This window comes from Cavia porcellus, unplaced genomic scaffold (assembly GCF_034190915.1).
Source record: "Cavia porcellus strain 051 isolate PalLab524CR breed Dunkin Hartley unplaced genomic scaffold, mCavPor4.1 scaffold_14, whole genome shotgun sequence".
Lineage (NCBI taxonomy): Eukaryota > Metazoa > Chordata > Mammalia > Rodentia > Caviidae > Cavia > Cavia porcellus.
In genome coordinates, this window is record NW_026947497.1 from 34,309,574 (window position 1) to 34,331,703 (window position 22,130).

At 35.5% G+C, this 22,130-nt stretch overlaps 1 protein-coding gene across 12 annotated transcripts in view; it reads right to left on the reverse strand.

The window, feature by feature from the left end:
- Elf2 (E74 like ETS transcription factor 2) overlaps positions 1–22,130 on the reverse strand; it is a 93,134-nt gene that overhangs the window by 55,008 nt on the left and 15,996 nt on the right. For 5 of the 12 annotated variants that reach the window (XM_063260776.1, XM_063260783.1, XM_063260779.1 and 2 more), the window contains exons 2-4: positions 7,418–7,505; positions 5,606–5,848; positions 1,471–1,588 (exon numbers count right to left, since the gene is read on the reverse strand). The exons of 3 other annotated variants lie outside the window; for them this stretch is intronic. In XM_063260776.1, the coding sequence (XP_063116846.1) occupies positions 1,471–1,563 (93 nt within the window). In that variant the 5' untranslated portion in view covers positions 1,564–1,588; positions 5,606–5,848; positions 7,418–7,505. The remainder of the gene's footprint in view (positions 1–1,470; positions 1,589–5,605; positions 5,849–7,417; positions 7,506–22,130) is intronic. 4 more of the 12 variants (XM_063260782.1, XM_063260780.1, XM_063260778.1 and 1 more) reach the window with 2 other exon arrangements.

The window sequence follows — 22,130 nt, forward strand, 5'->3', positions numbered from 1 at the left end:
AAATATGACAAAGTACTTAGGACAGTGTTTCTGCCCCAGTGTAAGTATTCAACTAGTGATGTTATAAACAATAAGCTTCAAATCGCTTTACTTTCAATTTTGTTTTGCTGTGTTTTGTTTCTGCTTTTGTTTATTTGTTTCTGGGTTTTGAGATAAAGTTTCACTGTGTGTGCTAGAAGATGTATGCCAGGCTTGCTTTCAACTTTGGAGGGATCATTTTCACCTTACAATCAAAACCCTTTGTATTACTTTGCATGAAATGTTTTAATGACTCCCCACCATTTGTCCAAAAGAAAACAGTCAACACATTAAACAATGGCTTTTACATTCTTTGAAACATCACCTTCACCCACCTGTTGGTTGAACTGTGCCCCATAAAATGTTTAAGTCCTACTGCCTGAAGCTGCCAAATTACACTAGAACAGCTAGGTTGATCCCTAATTCAATCTGACATTATCCTTACTGGGGAGAATGCTGAGGGGAAAGGATGTGGCTCAGTGGTACAGCCACTGCGTAGAACCTGTGAGGCTCTGAATTTGATCCCCAGCGTAGCTAAATAAAGAGATAAATAAATAACAATTTGGACATAAATCCAAATCTAGAAGGAAAACCATGTAGACACAGGAAGAATATCGCAGAAAACTAGGAAAGGGGGATGGAGGCCAATCCTGCTCATAGTCCTCAGAAGAAACCAACACTAGATTTCAAAATTCTGGTCTTCAGAACTTTAAAAGACAATAACCTTGTTATTTCACCCATAAAGCCCCAGGAAACTATTATAGACTTGTTTCCTGCATTATTTCACGTAAACTAACTACTGATATCTGCTAGTGCTATCTTAAATGCTAGTGTTTTTGCTTATGTTACTTTGAGTCTTCAACATCGGCCCAAATCTTTGTAACTGACTGTTGCCTTTTCATCCAGTTCCAAGGAGTCTTCTACAGTTCCCACCCTGAACCAATTTTACCCCCCAAAGAACACTAAACATTTGCCTAACGTTACTGTTGGTCAAAAACAGTCCTAATAGGAAGGTTCTAAAGCAGAGAAAAGAAACTCACCCTAGCTACAGAAGAACATTCAGGACACATCAGTAAGAGACACACAAGGATTTATTAGGCAAAAGTAAAAAAGGTGGGGGCTGGGGATTTAGCTCAGCGGCATAAGCACCTGCCTTGCAAGCAGGCAGTCGTGAGTTCAATCCCCAGTACCGATAAAAAGGAAAAAGACAAAAAAAAAAGTTTAAAGGTACACTCAAGGAAACACTGTAGGCCCTCCAGAGACATCGAACCAGGCCAGGGCAGGTGTGTTTATAGAGATTTGGGGTGGGACTCTGTGGGACTTGTGAATATGTGCATACAGAAGATCAAGGCCCACTTGCTGTGACAGTCATCACAGTTGCAAGGGGTCCACTTGTGAGTAAAAAGCAACAGCAAAGTCCATTTGCAGGCAAAAGGGAATGGTAAGGCTTACTGTGTTTGTAAGGGCATTAGGAATTCTTTTGACTGGGTTTCTGTTCTGGTTGTTCTTAAGATGTGTATTATTCTCTATGATGTTTAGGTCCATATAGTCAATTTTTTCCAAACTTGCCCTATCATTTGATAAAAACAGAATAAAATGCATATGAGTAAATTAACATATTTCACAGTACTGATCCTTCCAACTCTTCTATCGAAGAACAAAGTATACTTCTTTGTTAAAGTCTTTTTATCAGAAAATAAGTGACCATGTTTATATTCTCTCCAATTTTAAAGGATATGCTCCAGTACCTCACTAATGAACAGAATGCTAGATTTTAACTCTGCTGTTTATAAAATGATGTTAAGGAAATAATAGGAGTTGTCATCAAAAATAGTGAATTCAAAAAACACTATTTCATCAAGAATCCGGTTTACAGTAATATGATAAATTACATTAAGTTTGCTTAATAGTAAATTTTCTTATATATCTAAGGTCTATTTGGTAACAATTTTAACTATGTAAATAAACATTACTTTTTAAAATAATCTTTATATCCATATTCTCTAGTAATATTACAGACACCTAAGTTAGGTAGCAATAGTACAGGCAGGCAGTGCCAGGCTCTCCAGGAAGTCAGGCAGAGGATGAGAACACATTACAACTGTGGCTGGAGGCCCATCCCTTTAAAGCCAGGCCTCAAGATAAAGATGGAATGACCAGGCCTGCATGCCTCCCCAAGGGATAAGCAATATACTATACTTGGAACCACCTGGTCCAATAAAGTCTAGAAAGACATTAGTCACCTGAGTGGGTGACCAAGACCCTCTTGATCCATCTCTTCCTAAAGGTACTCAGAATGTAGTTCAGTGATACAGTGTTTACCTAGCAAGCACAAGGACCTGGGTTCAATTCCCAGAACCTTAAAGGACTTTGTTCTTCTCATGCACACTTGCTGCATGACCTGCTTCCCCACTGGATCAATATTACCAAAGCACCTATACTTGTAATCTTATTAGCTGATCACAGTTTAGACCCATGTTGTATCTACCTTGTGGTTTTGCTCTATAAAACTTCCCCTGAGAAGAGGGCTCATTGGCAATCCCTCCCGTCCCCTCCTGTCTCTCAGAAGTTCTCTCTCAATAAATTTTTCCTACTCTTAACTTCTGTTGTCCCTTAGAACTCATTTTTTAACTCTGGAAAACATGAACTTGGCATATGTGTCATCTCACAGCGTGGAAGTTATATTATTTCCCCTGTATCAGTAAGAGTTATAGGGCTGGGGATTTAGCTCAGCAGCATAAGCGCCTGCCTTGCAAGCACGCAGTCTTGACTTTGATCCCCAGTACCAAAAATAATTTAGAGTGTAGTTTACATTTCTGTGATAGCCTCAGAAACAGAAAAACTCTAATTCAATATGATGTATTATTTTATAATCAGGAAGAGAATTTTTTTTAATTTTTTATCAGTACCAGGGATCGAACTTAGGACTGCTTGCTTGCAAGGCAGGCACTTATGCCTCTGAGCTAAATCCCCAGCCCCAGGAAGAGAATTTATAAAAAATAAAGCAAAATCATGATAATTCTTCAGATGTCCACCACTTTAAGTGTCTCCCTTTATCTTCTGACTATAACATCTTGACAAACAATAGATATTATTAAAGAGGAAGAATACGTTCAAATGGGAAGGGGAAATAGGGAGGAGGACAGGAAAAGAAATAAGAGAAAAGAAAAAAACAAGAAAAAAATGGAAACCAAGCTTTTGTAAATAGGTAAGGGGGCTGGAGATTTAGCTCAGCGCCTGCCTTGCAAGCAGGCAGTTTTGAGTTCGATCCCCAGTACCAATAAAAAGAAAAAGACAAAAAAAAAAAAAAGTAAATAGGTAAGGGAAGAGGGATTACACAATGGGGAGGGAAATGGGGAAAAAAAGAATCAAGATATATCATGTACAGGTTTAGCTTCTCTATGATAAATGTGATAATTATGTGTACCTAAAATGTACTAATGAACTTAATTTTTTTTTGAGACAGTGTCACCATGTAGTCCAGATTGGCCTTATACTCATTTATGTAGCCCAGGCTGGCCTTAAACTCACAGTTACCCTCCTGTCTTCGCCTCCTGAGTGCTAGGATTACAAGTGTACACCACCATGGCCAATAATTTAATTTTTTAAAATATCTTGAGAAGTCATTTTCTCTCTTACCCTATGTATTTTAGAATACTGATGTTTGCCATATGGGAAATATTCCAGAAATGTTCAAGAAACAAATATCTATTTTCAAATACCATTATCCTCAAAACTCTCCTTGTAAAATCAAAGTATGTTCCCAATATCAATAACTCCTCTTTTCTTAGACTTTTCTTTCCTTAGATATTTCTATGTTTCCATCTCTTACTCCTATAATTCCACCACTCTGGGAGGCTGAGGTAGGAGGATCACAAATTCAAGCCTAGTATGGTCCACTTAGTAACTCAGCAAGACCCTGTCTCAAAATTTAAAATACATATAAAGACTAGATATACAGCTCAGTGAAAAGACTCTGGGTTCAATCTCAAATACTGTAAATAAATAGGCCACTAATGGTATTGTTTTCTTCTGACTTCTTCCCTAAAATGTGAATACCCTGTAAGACTACAATGTAATTATTAGTTAATAACAAGTTCATAAAGACATTTTCATTTATCAAATTGTCTCTCTTCCATGAAAATCAGTTCTTTAGATCCAGAACACCTGAGGTTCCTTATAAAGAAAGAGAAATATAAGAAACCTTCCAGAAGTTAACTATCTTCTTTTTCCCTAAATCAGTGATACTTATTAATCAACACAAGATAACTATCATCCATTGAACAACATTTCTATTGTGTTTGGCAGCTGCTACATAGGATTTAATGTCAACTTAACAAATCTCTATGATAAAGCACCTGGAAAGAGAAACAGTGTTTGGTCTGGGTGATATGAGAGGGGATAAAAGTCCCCTGGGCCACTGATCTCTTGGGTGAATGACATTTGGAAGTAATCATACAGAAAGTTAATTTGCAAGAAATAAAATGACTATGGGAATAAAATATGCTCTGTAGCTTTGGTTTCTCTTAATGGACTTCAAACAAGTTTTAGATTTGTATAAAAGAAATATTTAAAAGTTGGCAAATTCACTAACAAAACTAAAGGACTGATAAGATATCTTCAGTTATTCCTCCTCCTATTGAATTTCCTGATGAGGACCTTGAAAAATTGTGCAAACACCAAAGATGGGGGGAAAAAATAATCCAGGCCCCAAAACACGCTCTGCATTTCTGCCCTAACTTTCTCTCAAGCATGCCACTATCCCATTACACTGACATCAAATACCAGGAACAGACATACAAAATAGAAAAAACTAACTTGGGATACAGAAATCCACTTTCTCACCGCATCTCTAACCAAATATGAATCCATTATTATGACAGCATTGTTACGTTTTATAATTTAGAAGTGAGGCTATAAAAGTCCATCCTCCACCCCTGTCTTGTTTTTTAATGTTCTCGGTAACATGAAAATTTAAAACTATGGTAATGACTCAAGAGTCCACATGTATAAAATTTCAAAATCTGAGTATATTTTCCAATTAACTGTTACCACAGTTATCAGTACATCGATTAAAATACAATCATCACACAAAATTAAATGTAACAAAAACAAATAAAGATGACACAGCAGATACAAAATCCTAACCTAAGATATATCTTATTTAGGCACAGTGTATTTCTATGTGTTTTGTAATTCAAGAAAATGAATTTTTTTTTTGTACCAGGGATCGAACTCACGACCTCACCCTTATCAGGCAGGCACTTATATCACTGAGCTAAATCCCCGGCCTCAAGAAAATGAACTTTATCAAGATTTTAAATTTATGTCTCAACCAATACTACAGCATTCTTTCTTTCCATTTTTTTCCCCACTACAAGTACATTCTAATATACACATGGTCTAAAAATATAGTTCCTTCCTCAACTTACTACCTAAATTATGGAAGGATCCACGGCACATTACATATATAATGTCATGCATTATATATTTCTACTTCCAAGTATCTGTTTTCCACTGTTGAAGAACTAGATTATGCATTAATGTCTATGAACAAAACAGAAATGTAAAACATTGAATGCCTAACCTCTTGATTTTCTACTCCATTGCTGGAAAGCTCCAAAATAGAACCTCCACTGTCAACCACTGCTGATGCCATTGTTTTTTCCCCTGAGGAAGCGTCAAACGTTACGAATCAATGTAACTAAAGGTTCACAGAGTTCACAGATGATTGCCAGTATTATAGGTCTAAATTATGTTTTAAAAGTCAACAGAGATGGAGAGTAGATATCCAGAAATCCAGTCTTCTAAAGATGATTAACCAGACAGCCTAAAAAGAGGGAGAATTTTGAAAGTTATAAAAAAATACACAAGAAGGATATAAAGCATAACTTAGTTTGCAATCTCACTTTTAACATTGTTTTAACTTAGAGAAGGAAGACAGGCTCCATCCATATCCCCAAAAGAGGGCAGTAATGAGCACTTACTTCTTAGAGTCAAGCTTAGGAACTCATGGAGTAAATTCTTACCAAACATTGCATACAGGTGATGTTATTAGAGTTACATTCCAGGAGATAAAATATTACAATTTTCTCCATTTATGAAGATATATTTTATCCCAAAATACTTTAAAAGAAATTTTAAAAATCTTTTTATGTATTGTACACATAAAATGTACTAGGCTGAGACAATTTCTAAAACTATCTATTTAACAAATTAAAATTAATTTAATTTAATTTGTTAATTTTTAAACAGTCCATTCTTCTCTGGCACATTTGGCTTGTTTGTTTGTTTGAATAATATAATTAAAATTGTCTTTTGCTTATAACAAGTAATCTCATTTATATTCACATTTAATATAAGAATTGTTAGGTTAATCTGAGTTCCTTGTACTTTCAAATAAAGCAGTTTAAAAATAAAGTAGTAAAACCATTCAGAATGCCTCTGAAGTTTTTATCATTCTTTCCTCAGTAATGTTTTGCTATTACTGTAATTCAAAGCAATACAGCAAATTGTTTCAAGTAATTTTTTTTTTCTTTTTGGTCTTTTTGAGACAGGATCTTAGTATGCAGTTCAGGCTGGCCGTGAGCTCACTTTGTAGTCCAGGCTGGTCTTGAACTTGCAACGATTCTCCTGCCTCAGCCTCTCAAGTGCTGGGATTAAAAGTAGGCACCACCATGCCCAGCTTGTTTCAAGTAATTACTTAACAAAGGCTCTGAAGGTTTTTTTTTTCCTGAGACAAATATCATATGTGTATCATCTAGATTTATGCATTAATTATTCCTAAAAGAATTACTCCTCAAAGTTACTCTTTATTTGATTTTGTGATTATTAAATCTTTCATACACAGTAAGTACCAAAATTTCTAACAGAATTTTTTAAATCATATTTCAAGAATATAGACAAAGTAAGCATAAAGAGAAAATATATATTTCTATTTTTATTTTTATTTATTTCTTTTTATCAGTACCGGGGATCGAACTCACGACCGCCTGCTTGCAAGGCAGGTGCTTATGCCGCTGAGCTAAATCCCCAGCCCAAGAATATATATTTCTAATCAGTCATTCATTAATATTATCCCTGTTTACTGACTAGCATCAGACTAAAGATATAGAAATAAACTAATAAAGAATTTTCATTAGGCTTTAGAAGAAAACAAAATAGAACACCTTTTAATTAAAAGCAGAAATTTCATCTCACTAAGAATGATTCAATACCAATAGTCCTCTTTTTCATTTTACAAACTTGAAATAGGAATACTTTGTATTCTGAAAAGAAAATTTAAGAAAAAATTTCACAGTCCTGTCACACTAAAGCACACTGTTATCACGTAAGATAATGATTATTTCCAACTGTTTTCTAAATATACATAGTGATAGTAGAAATAAACTTTACTTACAATTTGAATGTTAAGTAGTTTAAGCATCCTTCACTATTTTCACAACTTGGCAAGAGCTAAAATCTGAACCAGCAGTTCTTTGGAACTACTAGTGAGAAGGGAAAAGAAAATATTAATATGATTCTATTAAAAAAACATTTTTCCCAGAATAGGTATGATTCACATAGTAATCACTTATTAAAATAAATTATCTCCAAAGCTTAATTATATACATTCACATCAACATTGTAAAAACATTATTTCTATGTTATTGTGAAATTGGAGGTTTTGGTGTGTTTTTTTTTTCTTACCAAACTTCAAATCTTAAGTCACTACTAAGTAATAATTACTAAGGACAGACCCAACATACATAACCTATGCCTCATATCACAGATTACAATTCAATCAACCAGCAAGTCTTTAATAAACAGTTAAGGTATAACCTCTGCTCTCTAAGAGTAGGAACTCAAACTTAGAAAGCTAACCCAAGAGACTACCACAAACCAACATTAAGAATACACAATCTGCTTATCTATGATCACTGCTTATTGCCCTCTCACCTCTTAAACTCAACTTTAATACATTACATCTGCCTTCTCACATCTCCCTCCTCCTTTCAGAGACTGACTGTTAGATTTATACACTTGATCTTGGGCCTTGATTCACCGATAATCCCTTTTTTCCTTAACCTTCTCTTACTGGCTCCTTTCCTTTAACATAGAAATGCTTTTACAACCCTCTCCATCTTAAAAATGGAAAAGCCCTTTTCTGCAGTTCTATCTCCCTAGCTACTGCTCTAATTCCATTTTCAGGTAAAGTCAATGAAATCTTTTATATTGTCTCCATTTTCTGCTTTCTCAGGTACTCTTCCTTCCTCAACTGAAATGTTTACTGAATTCTATTTATCAAGTTTAAAGGATGTATTTTTCTTCATAAGCCATAAAGACTCAGAAGCACTTGAAACTACTATTCATTCTCGCTTGAAACTCTTACTTTGAATTTACTTATCCCTCCCTCCCTACTCTTTCAAAGTTCCCTTTTGCAGTAAAACCTAACTTTCAAGGGTTTGCAGGCAAAAGTACAAAAAGAAGGCTATATACACCACCATATGCCTAAATATTTTAAATTTGTAAATCAAGAAAAAAACCTGTTGAATTGGTATCATCTCCTCTCATCTCATGTAAAACAAACATGTTTTACAACAGCCCAAGTGGGCACAGTCTGATTTTGAATGTCAGACTTCCTGGAATAAAGAAAGCTATACTGCCTTCCCTGACCTACAGCCAAGCTACTACTCCTCTCTGCCACCTCCAGCTCCACACTACACCACCACAGACCCTAAAGGCATGCAGATGGGCATCCTGCCCACACGTACACACTCTAGTCACATGCCTACAAACAGCTGCTCCTTCCTGAGCCTTCCTTTAGAGAAGCCCATGCATTTGGTAGTTGAGAGCAACCCAGGTGAAACCTGTGAAGAGACACATGGGCAGAATCCTGGGATCTAAGTAGTATGAAGACTGGCCAACAAAGAGACAAATTAGACCAGTCACCTTGGCTTACAGAAATCTATGCGGAGGGGAAGAGCTGCAGGAAGACCGGATAAGGCTCTCAAATCACCTGGTATCAAATCTTATATGTATGCGTTTCCAAAATCCAGTGCCTTACTCTGCAAGATACAACAACTACTTCTATATATTCGGTCAAATGTCTCTTCCAGTCTAAAACATTCTTAGGGGCTCCCATTTGTCTACTACACAGTTTTTCACCTCTACTTCATTGTGAAATTACGGTATAAATAAATACTAAACTGGGTGTGGTGGCACACACCTATAATCCTAGCATTCAAGAAGTTGATGCAGAAGGATCACCACAAATTCAAGGCCAGCCTAGGCTACATAGTGAGTCTGAGACCCTATCTCAAAAAGGCTCCTAAAATAAATACCATACATACATACATACTAAGCATTTATTTCAGGCTAACTGAGACATACTCGCCACCGTTTTTAACAATATTAACTGAGGACTATTATATGGTAACATAGTTTTAAGTGCCACAGGTACAGCAGTAAACAAAAAGATTTTTTTTTAATCTGTCTACATTCCAGTGGGGAGAGAAAATAAACAATATACATGTGGCTGGTAGATGTTAAAGAGATTAAGGAACTAAATGAACCAAAGGGGTAGGGAGCATTCATGAAGAGAGGTCTGCAACTTCAAATGAGTGGTCAGAGCAAGATTCACTGAAAAAGTGACATGAGTAAAGATCTAAAGGCAATTTCAAGAGTAAACACATGAGATTCAAATGTCCAATTTTCAATTAAAAAACAAGACATGAAAGAAACAGGAAAATATGACAATTCAAACTGAAAAACTAATTAAGCAGCAGAAACTATCCCTAAAAAGAAGACCTGGTTGCTAATCTAGACGATTGTTTTAAAACAACTGTCTTTACAATGTTCAAAGAACTAAACAAAGATGTGGAGAAAGCCAAGAAAATGATGTTTGAACAAAATGGAAACAGCAACAAAGACACAGGAAAAAGGAAAATAAAAGGAAATTATGAACCTAAAAAATATAATAACTAAAATAACAAATTCACTAGAAGGATCCAAGGATCGATCTCAGCAGGCAAAAGCATCTGGCCTTGAAGGCACGACAATGGAAATTACTAGTAATGGGGAGCATAAACAAAGCCTAACGTGATATGAATCTAGGTCACCTGTTGGGCATCAAGTGGATCAACACATGAATCCTGAGAGACCCAGGGACAAGAGGAAAGGGGCACAAGGAATTTTTTAAGAAATAAGGGCTAAAAAACTTTCCAAATGTATGAAAGACATAAAAATATCTAAGAAATTCAATGAAATCTAAAATAAAATGAATTCAAGGAGACCCATCCCAAATCACATTATATAATAAAATTCTCACAAACCAAACATGGCCAGGCATAGTGGCACACACCTGTAACCCCGGCATTTGGGATGCTGAGGCAGCAAGAGCAATGTGAGTTCAAGCAAGCCTGAACTATTTAGTGATACCCTCTCTCAAAAAGCAAAACAAACCAAAAAAAGCCCAAAGATAAAGAATCTGGAAAGCAAGGGGCTGGGGATTTAGCTCAGTGGCATAAGCACCTGACTTGCAAGTGTGCGGTTGTGAGTTCGATCCCTGGTACCGATAAAAAAGAAAAAGACAAAAAAAAAAGAAGAAGAATCTGGAAAGCAGCAAGAAACATTTTGTCACATACAAGGGATCTTCAAAGGATAACTAGCAGGTATCATATCAGAAGCTTTGAAGTCAAAGGCATTGGACCCCTACATTCAAAAAGCTAAAAGAAAAAACTGTCAACAAAGAAACCTGTATTATGCAAAACTGTCCTTCAAATGTGAAGAGAACTGGGATGGTGGCACACACCTGTAAGCACTCAGGAGCCTGAGGTCAACCTGGGTTACACAGTGAATTTAAGGCCAATCTGAACTACATAGCAAGACTCTGTGTCTCAAGAAGGAAAAAAAAAAACAACGATGTGAGGAAGATATTAAAATATTCAGAAAAACAAAAGCTGAGACAGTTCCTTACCAGAAGACCTATACTAGAAATGGTCAAAGTAGTCCGAAGAAATGAAGAATACCAGATAGCAACCCAAAGCTGTATAAAGAAAAAGACTTCAACATAAGATAGACATATAGGGCTGGGCACACAGCTCAGCCAAGTACCTGCCTGGCAAGCACAAGGTCTTGAGTTTAATTCCCAGTACCAAAAAAATAACATATAGATTGTTACAAAAATATTATTATAGTAATTTGTACCTACATTTTTGTTTTCTACTGATTTAAGAGACTGTTAAAATCTCAAAGTCAGTATTTTAATTTTGGCTTCTTCTATATATATGATTTTCTACAGAATTTAAAAGAGAAGCACATTTAGAATAATGATTAGTTTATGGTTTTAGATAATCTATAAAGATGAAATCTTGTGATACTATTGAAAAAGGTGGGGAACTATAAGGCACAGAGTTTTCATATTATTAAAATTAAGCTGTATAAAATTCAAATTTGAGGGGGCCAGGGGTATAGCTTAGCAGCACAAGCACCTTCTGCCTGGCAAAGTACCAGGTTGTAAGTTTGATCCTCAGTACCAAAAAAAAAAAAAAAATCAAACTTAAGTGTTGAAATTTTTGCTTGTTAAGTTTAATTCTCTCATCAACCATAAAGAAAACAGCCAAAGGATATAGGAAATAAGAAATCTAAACATTTCAGTACAAAATAGCAACTATTCACAAAAGACAATAATGCAGAAGCCTGGGATACAGCTCAGTGGTATTAAAAAGAAGAAAAGAAAGAAAGAAGAAGAAAAAAGAACAGACAGTAATACAAAAATAAAGTGGAAAAACTGTAAGGCATATAGAAACTAACAAAATGATAGAAGTATATTCTTCTTTATTATTTAAATATAAATGGATTAAACTGTCCAAAAAATCGAAGTTGCAGAAAGATGAAAACATAATTAGTCTCTATAATGGACTGATTTCAGGTTGAAAGACAAAAGCATATGGGAAGCAGTGAAAAAAATATTCCATACAAATAATTAACAAAATGAAGCAGGGGTGGCTATAAGAGCAACAGACAAAATACAATTTAAGTGAAAAAATACACAAAGAAGGACACTAAACGTAAATTAAAAAGTTCAACACAGCAAGAAAATATGGTAAACATTTACATACTTAATGACCATAAAAATGTATGAAGCAAAAAAAAAAACTCAACAGAGAAACAGAGAGCTCTATGGTAACAAATGGAGACTTCACTATTTCCCTCTCCATGATGGACAGAACAATCACACACAAGGTAAGGAAATACTCTTAAATAGCCAAAGGTTACACACCATGAATTGGGATTTATTCCTAGAATGCTAGGGTGATTCAACGCAGGTCAACTGATCGTGTAGTATACCACATTAACAAAAGAGGAAAAAACACACGTTAATCTCCATTGATACAGAAAAAACATCTAACAAAATTAAATATGATTTGCAAAATAAATAACATCAGAAGTAAAAGGAATTTACCTCAACATAATAAAATTCATTTACAGCAAACACCATATTAGAAGACAGAAACCTTTTCCCTATTTTGTGGCACTCATTTTGCCACTTCTTGTCAATGTTGTATTGGAAGTTCTAGCCAAATCAATTAATCAAAGCATCTAAATTGGAAAGGAAGTAAAATTATCTCTTTTTGCAAATGATATGATTTTGTAGGTACAAAATTATAAAAAGTCTACAAAAGAAACTACTAGAACTAATAAACTATGCAAAGTAACAGGATTAAAGAAAAAAACAATAAAAATCAGTCATATTTCTATATGCAAACACTTAAGAATATGGAAGGAAGCCAGGCATGATGGCACTCTCCTGTAATCCCAGCACTCAGGAGGCCAAGGCCAGCCTGAACTGCATAGTAAGACCCTGTCTCAAAAAGACAAAATAATATTAATAATAATAATATGGAAGGTAGGAAATTACAAAAATTCTATCTATAATAGCATCAAGTCAAAGACTTATGCAGTAAAACTATAAAACATTGGCAAAAGACATTAAAGACACAAACAAATGGAGTCACATCCCATGTTATGAATTAGAATACCTGCTATTATTAAAATGTTACTATTACACAAAGTAGTACACAGATTCAATACAATCCCTATCAAAATCCCAATGACATTTCTTGAAACAAAATTCATATGAAATCTCAAAGAACCCTAAAGAACTAAAACAATCTTGAAAAATAACAAAGCATAAAGACTCACATTTCCTTGGGGGCTGGGGATTTAGCTCAGCGGATAAGTGCCTGCCTTGCAAGCAGGCAGTCGTGAGTTCAATCCCTGGTACTGATAAAAAGGAAAAAGACAAAAAAAAAAAAGACTCACACTTCCTGATTTCAAAACACTATAATGCCACATATAGTAACCAAAACAATCTGGTACGGCACAAAGACAGATTACAGAACAATGGCACAGAACAAAGTGCCCAGAGATAAATTTACAAAAGAAAAAATGATTCTGACCAGAATGTCAAGACCATCCCCAAAGGAAAATAGAAGTCTTTTCAACCAACAGTGCTGGGAAAACTACCCATACACAAAGGAATGAAGCTGGACCATTACTTAACATCACACATAAAAACAAACTCAAAGTGAATTAAAGGCCTAAACACAGACCTAAAATAATAAAGCACTGAAAAGAAAATTAAGGCAAAAGCTTCACAACTCTGGACTCAGTAATGATTTCTTGGACATGACTCTAAAGGCACAGTTAACAAAAGAAAAACTAACAAACTATATTTCATAAAATTTTAAATTTTTGTATATCACTATCAACAGAGTAAAAAGGCAACTAAGAGAATGGGAGAATTATTTGAAAATCATGTATCTAAAAAGTGATTTAATATTAAAACTGTATATTTTTTTAAAAACTTTCTAAAAACAGCAACAAAACCCTTTCAAAAATGGGCAAAGGACTTTAATAGACACTTCTGTAGAAGCTACCCAAGTGGCCAAGAAACACATGAAAACATGATTCATGTCACTCCATAATCTTTAGAAAACTATAAATCAAACTACAATGACATAAATACCTCATGCAAGTCAGGGTAACTACTATAAAAAAAAAAAAAAAGTAACAAGGGTTGCCAAGGGTGTGGAGAAACCGCACCAGTGCATGTGCTGTGGTGAACAGGATGGTGGTTCATCAGAAAGTTAAAAACAGCATTACCACATGACCAGCAACATCACTTCTGAGTAGCTGCTGGAAGAACTGAAAGCATGGTCTCCAAGAGATACTTGTTCACCAGCATTCACAGCAGCATTATTCATAACAGCTCAAATAGGGAAGCAACTTGCTGTCCCGGACAGAAAGATGGATGGATAAGCAGAATGTGGTAGAGCGCGTATGCAATAATGGGAATCTATTCAGCCTTAGAAGGTAAGTGCTACAATTGCTAAAACATGGCTGAACCTTCAAACTTTATCTTAAATAAGCCAGTCAAATTTCAACAAAAAGACAAATATTATATGAGGTTATATGAGGTACCTGGAGTAATTAAATCAGAAAAAGTATAATTGCTGCCAAGGCTGAGGGAAAGTAGAAATGAGGAATTACTGTTTAATGGATATAGAGTTTCAGTTTTACAAAGATATGAAGGAATAGTGATGGTTTCACAACATTTTCAGTGTTATTTAATAACACTGGAATGAACACCTACAAATGGCTGGTGTGTTTAACTACAATATGCCGTGCATTTTACAATAAAAATGAGAAAAAGTGAATTAAACCAAAAATAATGCCATTAAATGACAGGAAAAACTGAAGGAAGCCCAGTATGTTCCAATATAAGCTCATCTTTTCTCTACAATGCCTCCCAAAGTACTTCCTCTCTGTGTATAGCTCAATAAGTTACCACAATACCCACAAAGATATAAAAACAGATACTGTGAAATCACATGAAACCCATCTGCCTTTGTTCAGGTTTTCATTACCATTTATCTACATTGTTGTAACTGCTTTAGAATCTGTCTCTCTGCAACTCATTTTCTCTTCCTTTCAATCTATCTACTGTAATATTGTGGTGATCCAAAATGGAATTAAAATGTCAACTCCTCTTAAATTCTTCAGATTTCTTACCACTTGCAAGATCAAACATCAAGCATCCTGACTGTGCAGTAATCAATTTAGGCTCTGTATCTATTTTTCAGCAATGAAAGGTTCACTGTGACAGGTTCATAGATTCTAGTTCATGTTCACTTGTCCAGCCTCACTTTCTTCTATTCCCTCCAACTTTTTTCAACAGGTGTTTGTAATTCTCTAAACTTCTGTCTTAAACATCTTTCCCTTACTGGCCCCACTTGGTCAACTCCTAGCTGATGTATAGATCTCTGCTCCAATGTAACTGTATCCTCTCACAACTCACTCTCTATCATTCTCTCACAACAAAACATATTAAATACCTCCCTCAAAACATAGGGACTAGCAGCTTCCAGCAGACCAACTCACTTGCTACTGCTACCATATCAAGCCCAACACTTGAAGTACACTTTAAAATCCTCCATTTGTCTTCTAATTCTTATTTCCAACTACTTTCCAAAGGGATGACACTTTTAAAGTAGGTTTATCTAGTTTTCTTAAATCTGTGCCTTACATAGCTTATACCAGTGCCTTTTATATACTAGGCACACTGTAAATATATGAGGACTGCAGGACACGTGTGCTCTAATCAGACAAGCTCTTCACTCCTCACTACATACATGGAGTCATTTCTCCCTGTCCCTTTGCTGTTGGTTCTTGCACCAGCAATGCCCTTTGCTTTAGTTCTCCAAATTTCACCTGTCCCTCAAGGTCAACTTCTTCACTCCCATGACATCACGTCTCCACTCTCTTTTTACTACATCAGTCTTTCGGTAAGATTTACTGACAGCCAGCCATGACAGCGCTTGCCTGTAATCCTAGTATTAAGGAGGCTGAGGCAGGAGGATCACTACAAGTTTGAGGTCAACCTGGGTTACACCGTGAGTTCAAGGCAAGCCTGAACTATACAACAAGACCCTGTCTTCAAAGGACACACAAACACAAACCATTTATTGAACATTTTACTACATGCCAAACACATGACTATTCTAACAATACAAAAATGAAGTCAAGACCCAGCCTTCAGAGACTCTTAAATCTAGTAAGGAGAAAAATACAGAAATAATTACAAAAATGTAAATGCCACAAAGGAAACTACAAAACACATTAGAGCTACACATACACACACACCCAATCTCAAGGAGTCTAGAGGCTTCAGAAAGAAGCCACTTTTAGTCCACCAAGGCTGGCCTTGAACTGGAAGTGATCCTCTTGCCTCAGCCTCCCCAGTGCTGGAATTAGAGGTATCCAATTTGTTTTTAACATTAAGATAGCACCTTTAAATCAGCTATTAGTTATTAACCAGAGGTACTACTACTACAAGTTTACTTAGAAACCTTTCCGATTGTAGGAAAATAATGGTTTTGTATTTTTTGAATTTTATTTTCACCACCTGTCCAACAGTGGCCAGTTTTTAATGTTTAAATATTAATTGTGTCATAAATTTTAATTTTTTTGTATAAGCAAGCTATAAAGTTTCTCATAAATGCAAAAAAAAAAAAAAAAAAAAAAAAGAAGCCACCATTTGGACTAGCACAATACTAAGTAAACTCAATGGGCAGAAGAAATCCGTATATCCAATTATAGCTAGCCAAATTATCCAGAATTAAACTTTGCTGAGACTACCATTTAGTTGCCTAGTCCACAGATCACTCATCAAAGAGTATGTTTATGAATTCAATTATATAATAAAGAATGAAAAAACAAGAAAACTCAATTTCTGATATCAGAAATACCATCCTAAACCAGGTATAGTGACACATGCTTGTAATCCCAGCACTTGGGAGTCAGAGGCAAGAGGACTGCCTTGAGTTCAAAGGCATTCTGGGCTAAGCCAGCCAAGAACATACAGGAAGACCTGTCTTTAAACACAAAACACAATATTATATATCATAAAAGGCTAATATATAAAAAATGCTTAAAATGAAAGAACAAGAACCAAGACAAGGAGACAATACAAGCACACAGTCCACAAAACAAATATAAAAATAGCCTTCAAATACACAAGAGCCTAGAGTAGTGACACATGCCATAATCCTGTAATTGCAACTATTCTAGAGGCTGAGGCAGATTACAAGTTCAAGACCAGCCTGCCCAACTCAGCAAAATTTGGCCTCAAAAGAGAGGGGAAATAAAAAAGGAGGTGTAAAACTTAGCAACCCTGGTTTCAATTTCCTATACCAAAAAAATTTTTAAGATATTTAAAACATACGAAGATGTTCAAATTCACTCAGAAATGTAAATTAAAACAAAGTGAAATATCATTTCTCATCCATCAACATGCAACAACATTCTGTTGGTAAAATAGTAGAAAAATAAATATGCCTGTCCAGTGCTGGTAGAAATGCAAACTGGTATGAAATTCTGAAGACAGGAATTTGGCGATATCAAACAAAACTATATTCATTTTTCCTTTTAACACCTTTATTGAGATGTAATTCACACACCACAGTGTTCATAAAGTACAAATACAATACCTTTTAATTTATATACAATCACCACACTAATTTTAGAACATTTTCAACACTTCCTCCAAAAACCTTATGTTCATAAGCAACCATTCAACATTTTGCCCCAATCTCCAATCCATCATTCACTAGTCTATCTTCAACCTCTAGATATTTGCCTGTCTAGCCATTTCCTATAAACAGAATTATAACTAGCCTTCTCTATCTGAAGCTTTCAGATCTTTGGATTCAACTACTGATTAAAAATTTATTTTTTAAAAAAAATGCATTTCTACTGAATATATACAGGGCTTTTTCATCATTATTCCATTAAGAATATAGTACAGCTACTTTTTTTCAGTATTTTGAGACACAGTCTTGTTTTGTAGTGCAGGCTGGCCTTGAATAGAGGCTGGCCTCAAACTTGTAGTGATCCTCCTGTGTCTTTCAAGTGCTAGGATTATAGATAGGTATGTACACTGTGCCCAGCCCAGTACAACTATCATTTATACAGCATTTACACAGTATTACCTGTTATAAGTAATCCAGAGATTACTTTAAACATACAGGAGGATTAGCATATATTATATGCAAATATGTTTGTTTTGTTTTGTTTGGACAGGGTCTTTTTATGCAGTTCAAGCTGGCCTGAACTAATGACAATTCTGCTTCAGCTTCCCAAGTGCTGAAATTACAGGTATTAGCCACTAAACCTGCCTCCACAATGCCATTTTATATAAGAACCTTGTACACGTTTAGATTTTGGTATCTATGGCACCAATCTCGCACGGACACTGAAGAATGGCTGCATATAACAGTGATGGCAAATCTTCGGGTTTTTTTGCCTTTTTCTTTTTTTATCAGTACCGGGGATCAAACTCACGACCACACGCTTGCAAGGCAGGCACTTATGCCGCTGAGCTAAATCCCCAGCCCCAATGGCAAATCTTTTAGAGCTTTCAATTATAACAAACAGCCCACTGCAGCACACATACCATAGGTTCAAAACCACTGGTATCTAACATATAATCCTTTGTGATTCATTTCTTTCACTTAATACAAAGTTCTCAAAGTTTATTTAAATGTAGAATGTATTAGTGTTTCTTTTATTGATGAAAATTCCACTGTATAAATGTACCACATTTATCAATTCATCAGCTAATACACATTTTTTTACTATTATGAATAACACTGCTAGGAAAACTCACACAAATGTTTTGTATAGATGTTTTCATTTATCTTGGACATACATTGAGTGGAACAGCTATGTTTAAACTCTATGTTTAACATTTTGAGGAAATGCCTAACTTTTCCAAAGTGGCCACACCATTGTACATTCCCACCAACACTGTATATATAAGGTTCCAATTTCTCCACAATCCCACCAACCACCATTTTAAGTAATTTGCTAGTCAGTAATAGATAGCTAAAACATCATCTTGGTAGACGCAATAAAAATCACTTCACTCTAGTAAACGTCAATACCCTACAAAATAACTTTTAGATACTAAAATAAAATAATTGAGCTGGAGATGCAGCTCAGTGGTAAAGTACCTGCAACTGTAAGACCTTAGGCCTAATATCTAGTGCGTGCACTAGCATGCACGCATGCATGCACGCACACACACAAGGCTATCATTTATAAAAGCTGAAAACTACCAGACACCTAAAAATAAATCTTTTTTTTTTTTTGTAATGGGAATTGAACTTAGGACCTCACACTTACCAGGCAGGCATCATGCCACTAAGCTATATCCCAAGCTAAAAATAAATCTAACCAAGGATGTATTCAAGACTTTATACCCGGTACCGATAAAAATGAAAAAGACAAAAAAAAAAAAAAAAAAAAAGACTTTATAGCCAGACATGGTGGCACATGCCCAATCCCAGCACTTGGGAGGCTGAGGCAGGAGGATCACTGCAAGTTCATGGTCAGCCTAGGCTACATAGTTAGTTCAAGGATAGCCTGAACTTCACAGGGAGACCTTGTCTCAACAACAACAACAACAACAACAACAAAAAAAAAACGTTGTAAAGAAACTCATAGAAGTTATTGACAGAAATTAGGCAAGAATGCACAATATCTTGAATGTATCAAATTGCCACCAGATTCATCCATAAAGTCAAAGTATTTCTAGTCAAAAATTCCAAGATGTGTTTACAAAAACTTGGAAAACAGACTGAAAAGTGTATGTAAAAGAACAAAAGGCAGAAAGAAGTATGCCAAGACCCTCCTGAAAAAGACCTTCCATATCTAGTCTACAACAACAACAAGGTACAGGAACAGAGCTGGTCAAATACACAAATGGAACAGAACAGAGGAACAAATTAACACAAGAGAAATGCAGCATTAAAATCCTTGAGTAAAGGGTAAGTTATTTAATAAATGATGCTGGGACAGATAAGACAGAACTTACTAATCTCACCACTGACACAATAAATTACAGGCGTATTAGGACCCAATATGAGAGATTTTATTAGAAACAAATATAAAGCAGCTTCACGAACTCACAAAGAAAAATTATTACAGATATGGAAAGCAAAAACCAATATTACTAAACTTAACTTCTTTTTAGTAACAAAAGAAACCAAAATATAGTTGAAAAACAAGAGTAGGAAAACTTATTTGCATCTCCCTTTCAAAAAAAAAAAAAGAGGGAAGAGGAAGAAGAAATACACATTTCCAAAATTTCATTAAAATTTTTAAAAAGTTATTAAGGCACCCACAAGTAGATGTGATATGAGTTCTTATACAGCTTCTACTTGTCTTGATGAAATGTAGTCTTAAAAAAAAAAGACAACAGGGCTGGGGATTTAGCTCAGTGGCATAAGTACCGGCCTTGCAAGCAAGCGGTCGTGAGTTCAATCCCGGTACTGATAAAAAGTAAAAAAAAAAAAAGACAACAGTCATGTTTAGGCTGTAAGAGCACCATGCATCACTGATTATTATGCTTTATGTGTGGATGTTGCCCCAAAAGCCTCATACAGTCCTGAGGAAAAGGCTTTTCAGAGGTGACTGTATCTAGGATGTGTGACTAATTCACGGTACAATGCTGGGATTAAGGATGCTGGGATTAAGGGTGCTGGGATTAAGGCTGGGTGACTGTTGCATCAGTCCACCAACTTCAATTGCACCAACCGAATCCTAGCCATCTGGATAAAATAAAGGGGCAGAAAGAGGTTTATTTCTGTATCTTTTGCTCTCAGTTGTTTTTGAGGTCTTCTGCCATGAACTGCTGCCCTCTGCCATGTGCCAATTTGCCTTGGAGCCAGTCAATTATGGACTAAAACCTCTACCATCTGTGAGCTAAATAAATCTTTCCCCCTTTAACTTGGGGTGTTGGGTATTTTGCCTCAATAACCCACTTAATTTTATTTTCCTAAGGTCCAAAGGAGAAGATTAAAACCTGTAATGATTGGGCTGGGAATGTAGATCAGCAGTAGAGTGTTTGCCTGGCATGTATATGATGCCTGAGTTGAATCCCCAGTAGTAGAAAAGAAAACAAAGAGGAAAAAAAAAACAACAACAACAAATACTAATGTTAATAGTTTCTCATCCAAGTGTGATAACTATTTGCCTAAATTGGTCCCTAATATACCATGAAAGTTTAATACAATTTATTACTCCTTTGGCAAACTCATTTTTTTAGTTTTCCTGTGAGATGTATTTTTAGTTGCTTCTTCATATAATTTCTGATTTTCTAGAAAGCTCTATCAGCAAAAGGATCCATTCTCTCACTACTGCACTAACCATATCTAAACAACCCAACAGATCAGAATAAATTATTCCTTTAGTATGTTCAAGAAAGGATAAAACAGCAGGCATGGAGACATACACCATAATCTCAGCACTTGTGAGGCTGAGGCAAGATAACCAGACCTTCCAGACCAGTCTGGACTACAGCAGTGAATTCAAGCCCATGCCTCAAAAAACAAACCAAAAAGAAGTAACGCAAACAGGCCAGGTATGATAGTGCATGCCTGTAATCCTGTCTCATCTGCAGGCTGAAACAGAAGGATTGCTAAGAGTCTGCAGCCAGCCTGAGCTACATCGTGAGTTTCAGGCAATTCCTGAATAGAGAAAGAGACTGCCTAAAAAAAAACAAACAGTGGAAATAGAATCAGAAAAATTTTATCTCAAAATGGCATGAAGAAACTTTCTGGGATGAGGAAAATGTTCTGTCTGTCATGATGGTAGTCACTGCACAACAGTATGAATTTACTCTAAGAGTAAATTCATGCTATGCATGAATTAAACTACACTCAACTTGACATTAAAAGAGATGACAATCTTCAAAATTAGTATTCAAGAGACATTCAAACATAAAGTGTTAACATGATATAGACTAAGAATCGTAATCTGCAGTCTATACCTATGAATAATTTGATTCACAATTGGTTCTTTCTTCTGAAATCACTGAATTACCTCCCACCAAAATTCACCTTTACCTATTTTATTGGAAAAATAAACCTTTTTATGAATTTAATACCTGAACTACTTCTGACTCACATCCTCATTGTCCTTTTTTAAAAAATTATCTGCCAAGTTTGACAGAATTCTGTATGTACAGTTTCTGACATTAATTATTAACATCAATGATAGTCTTG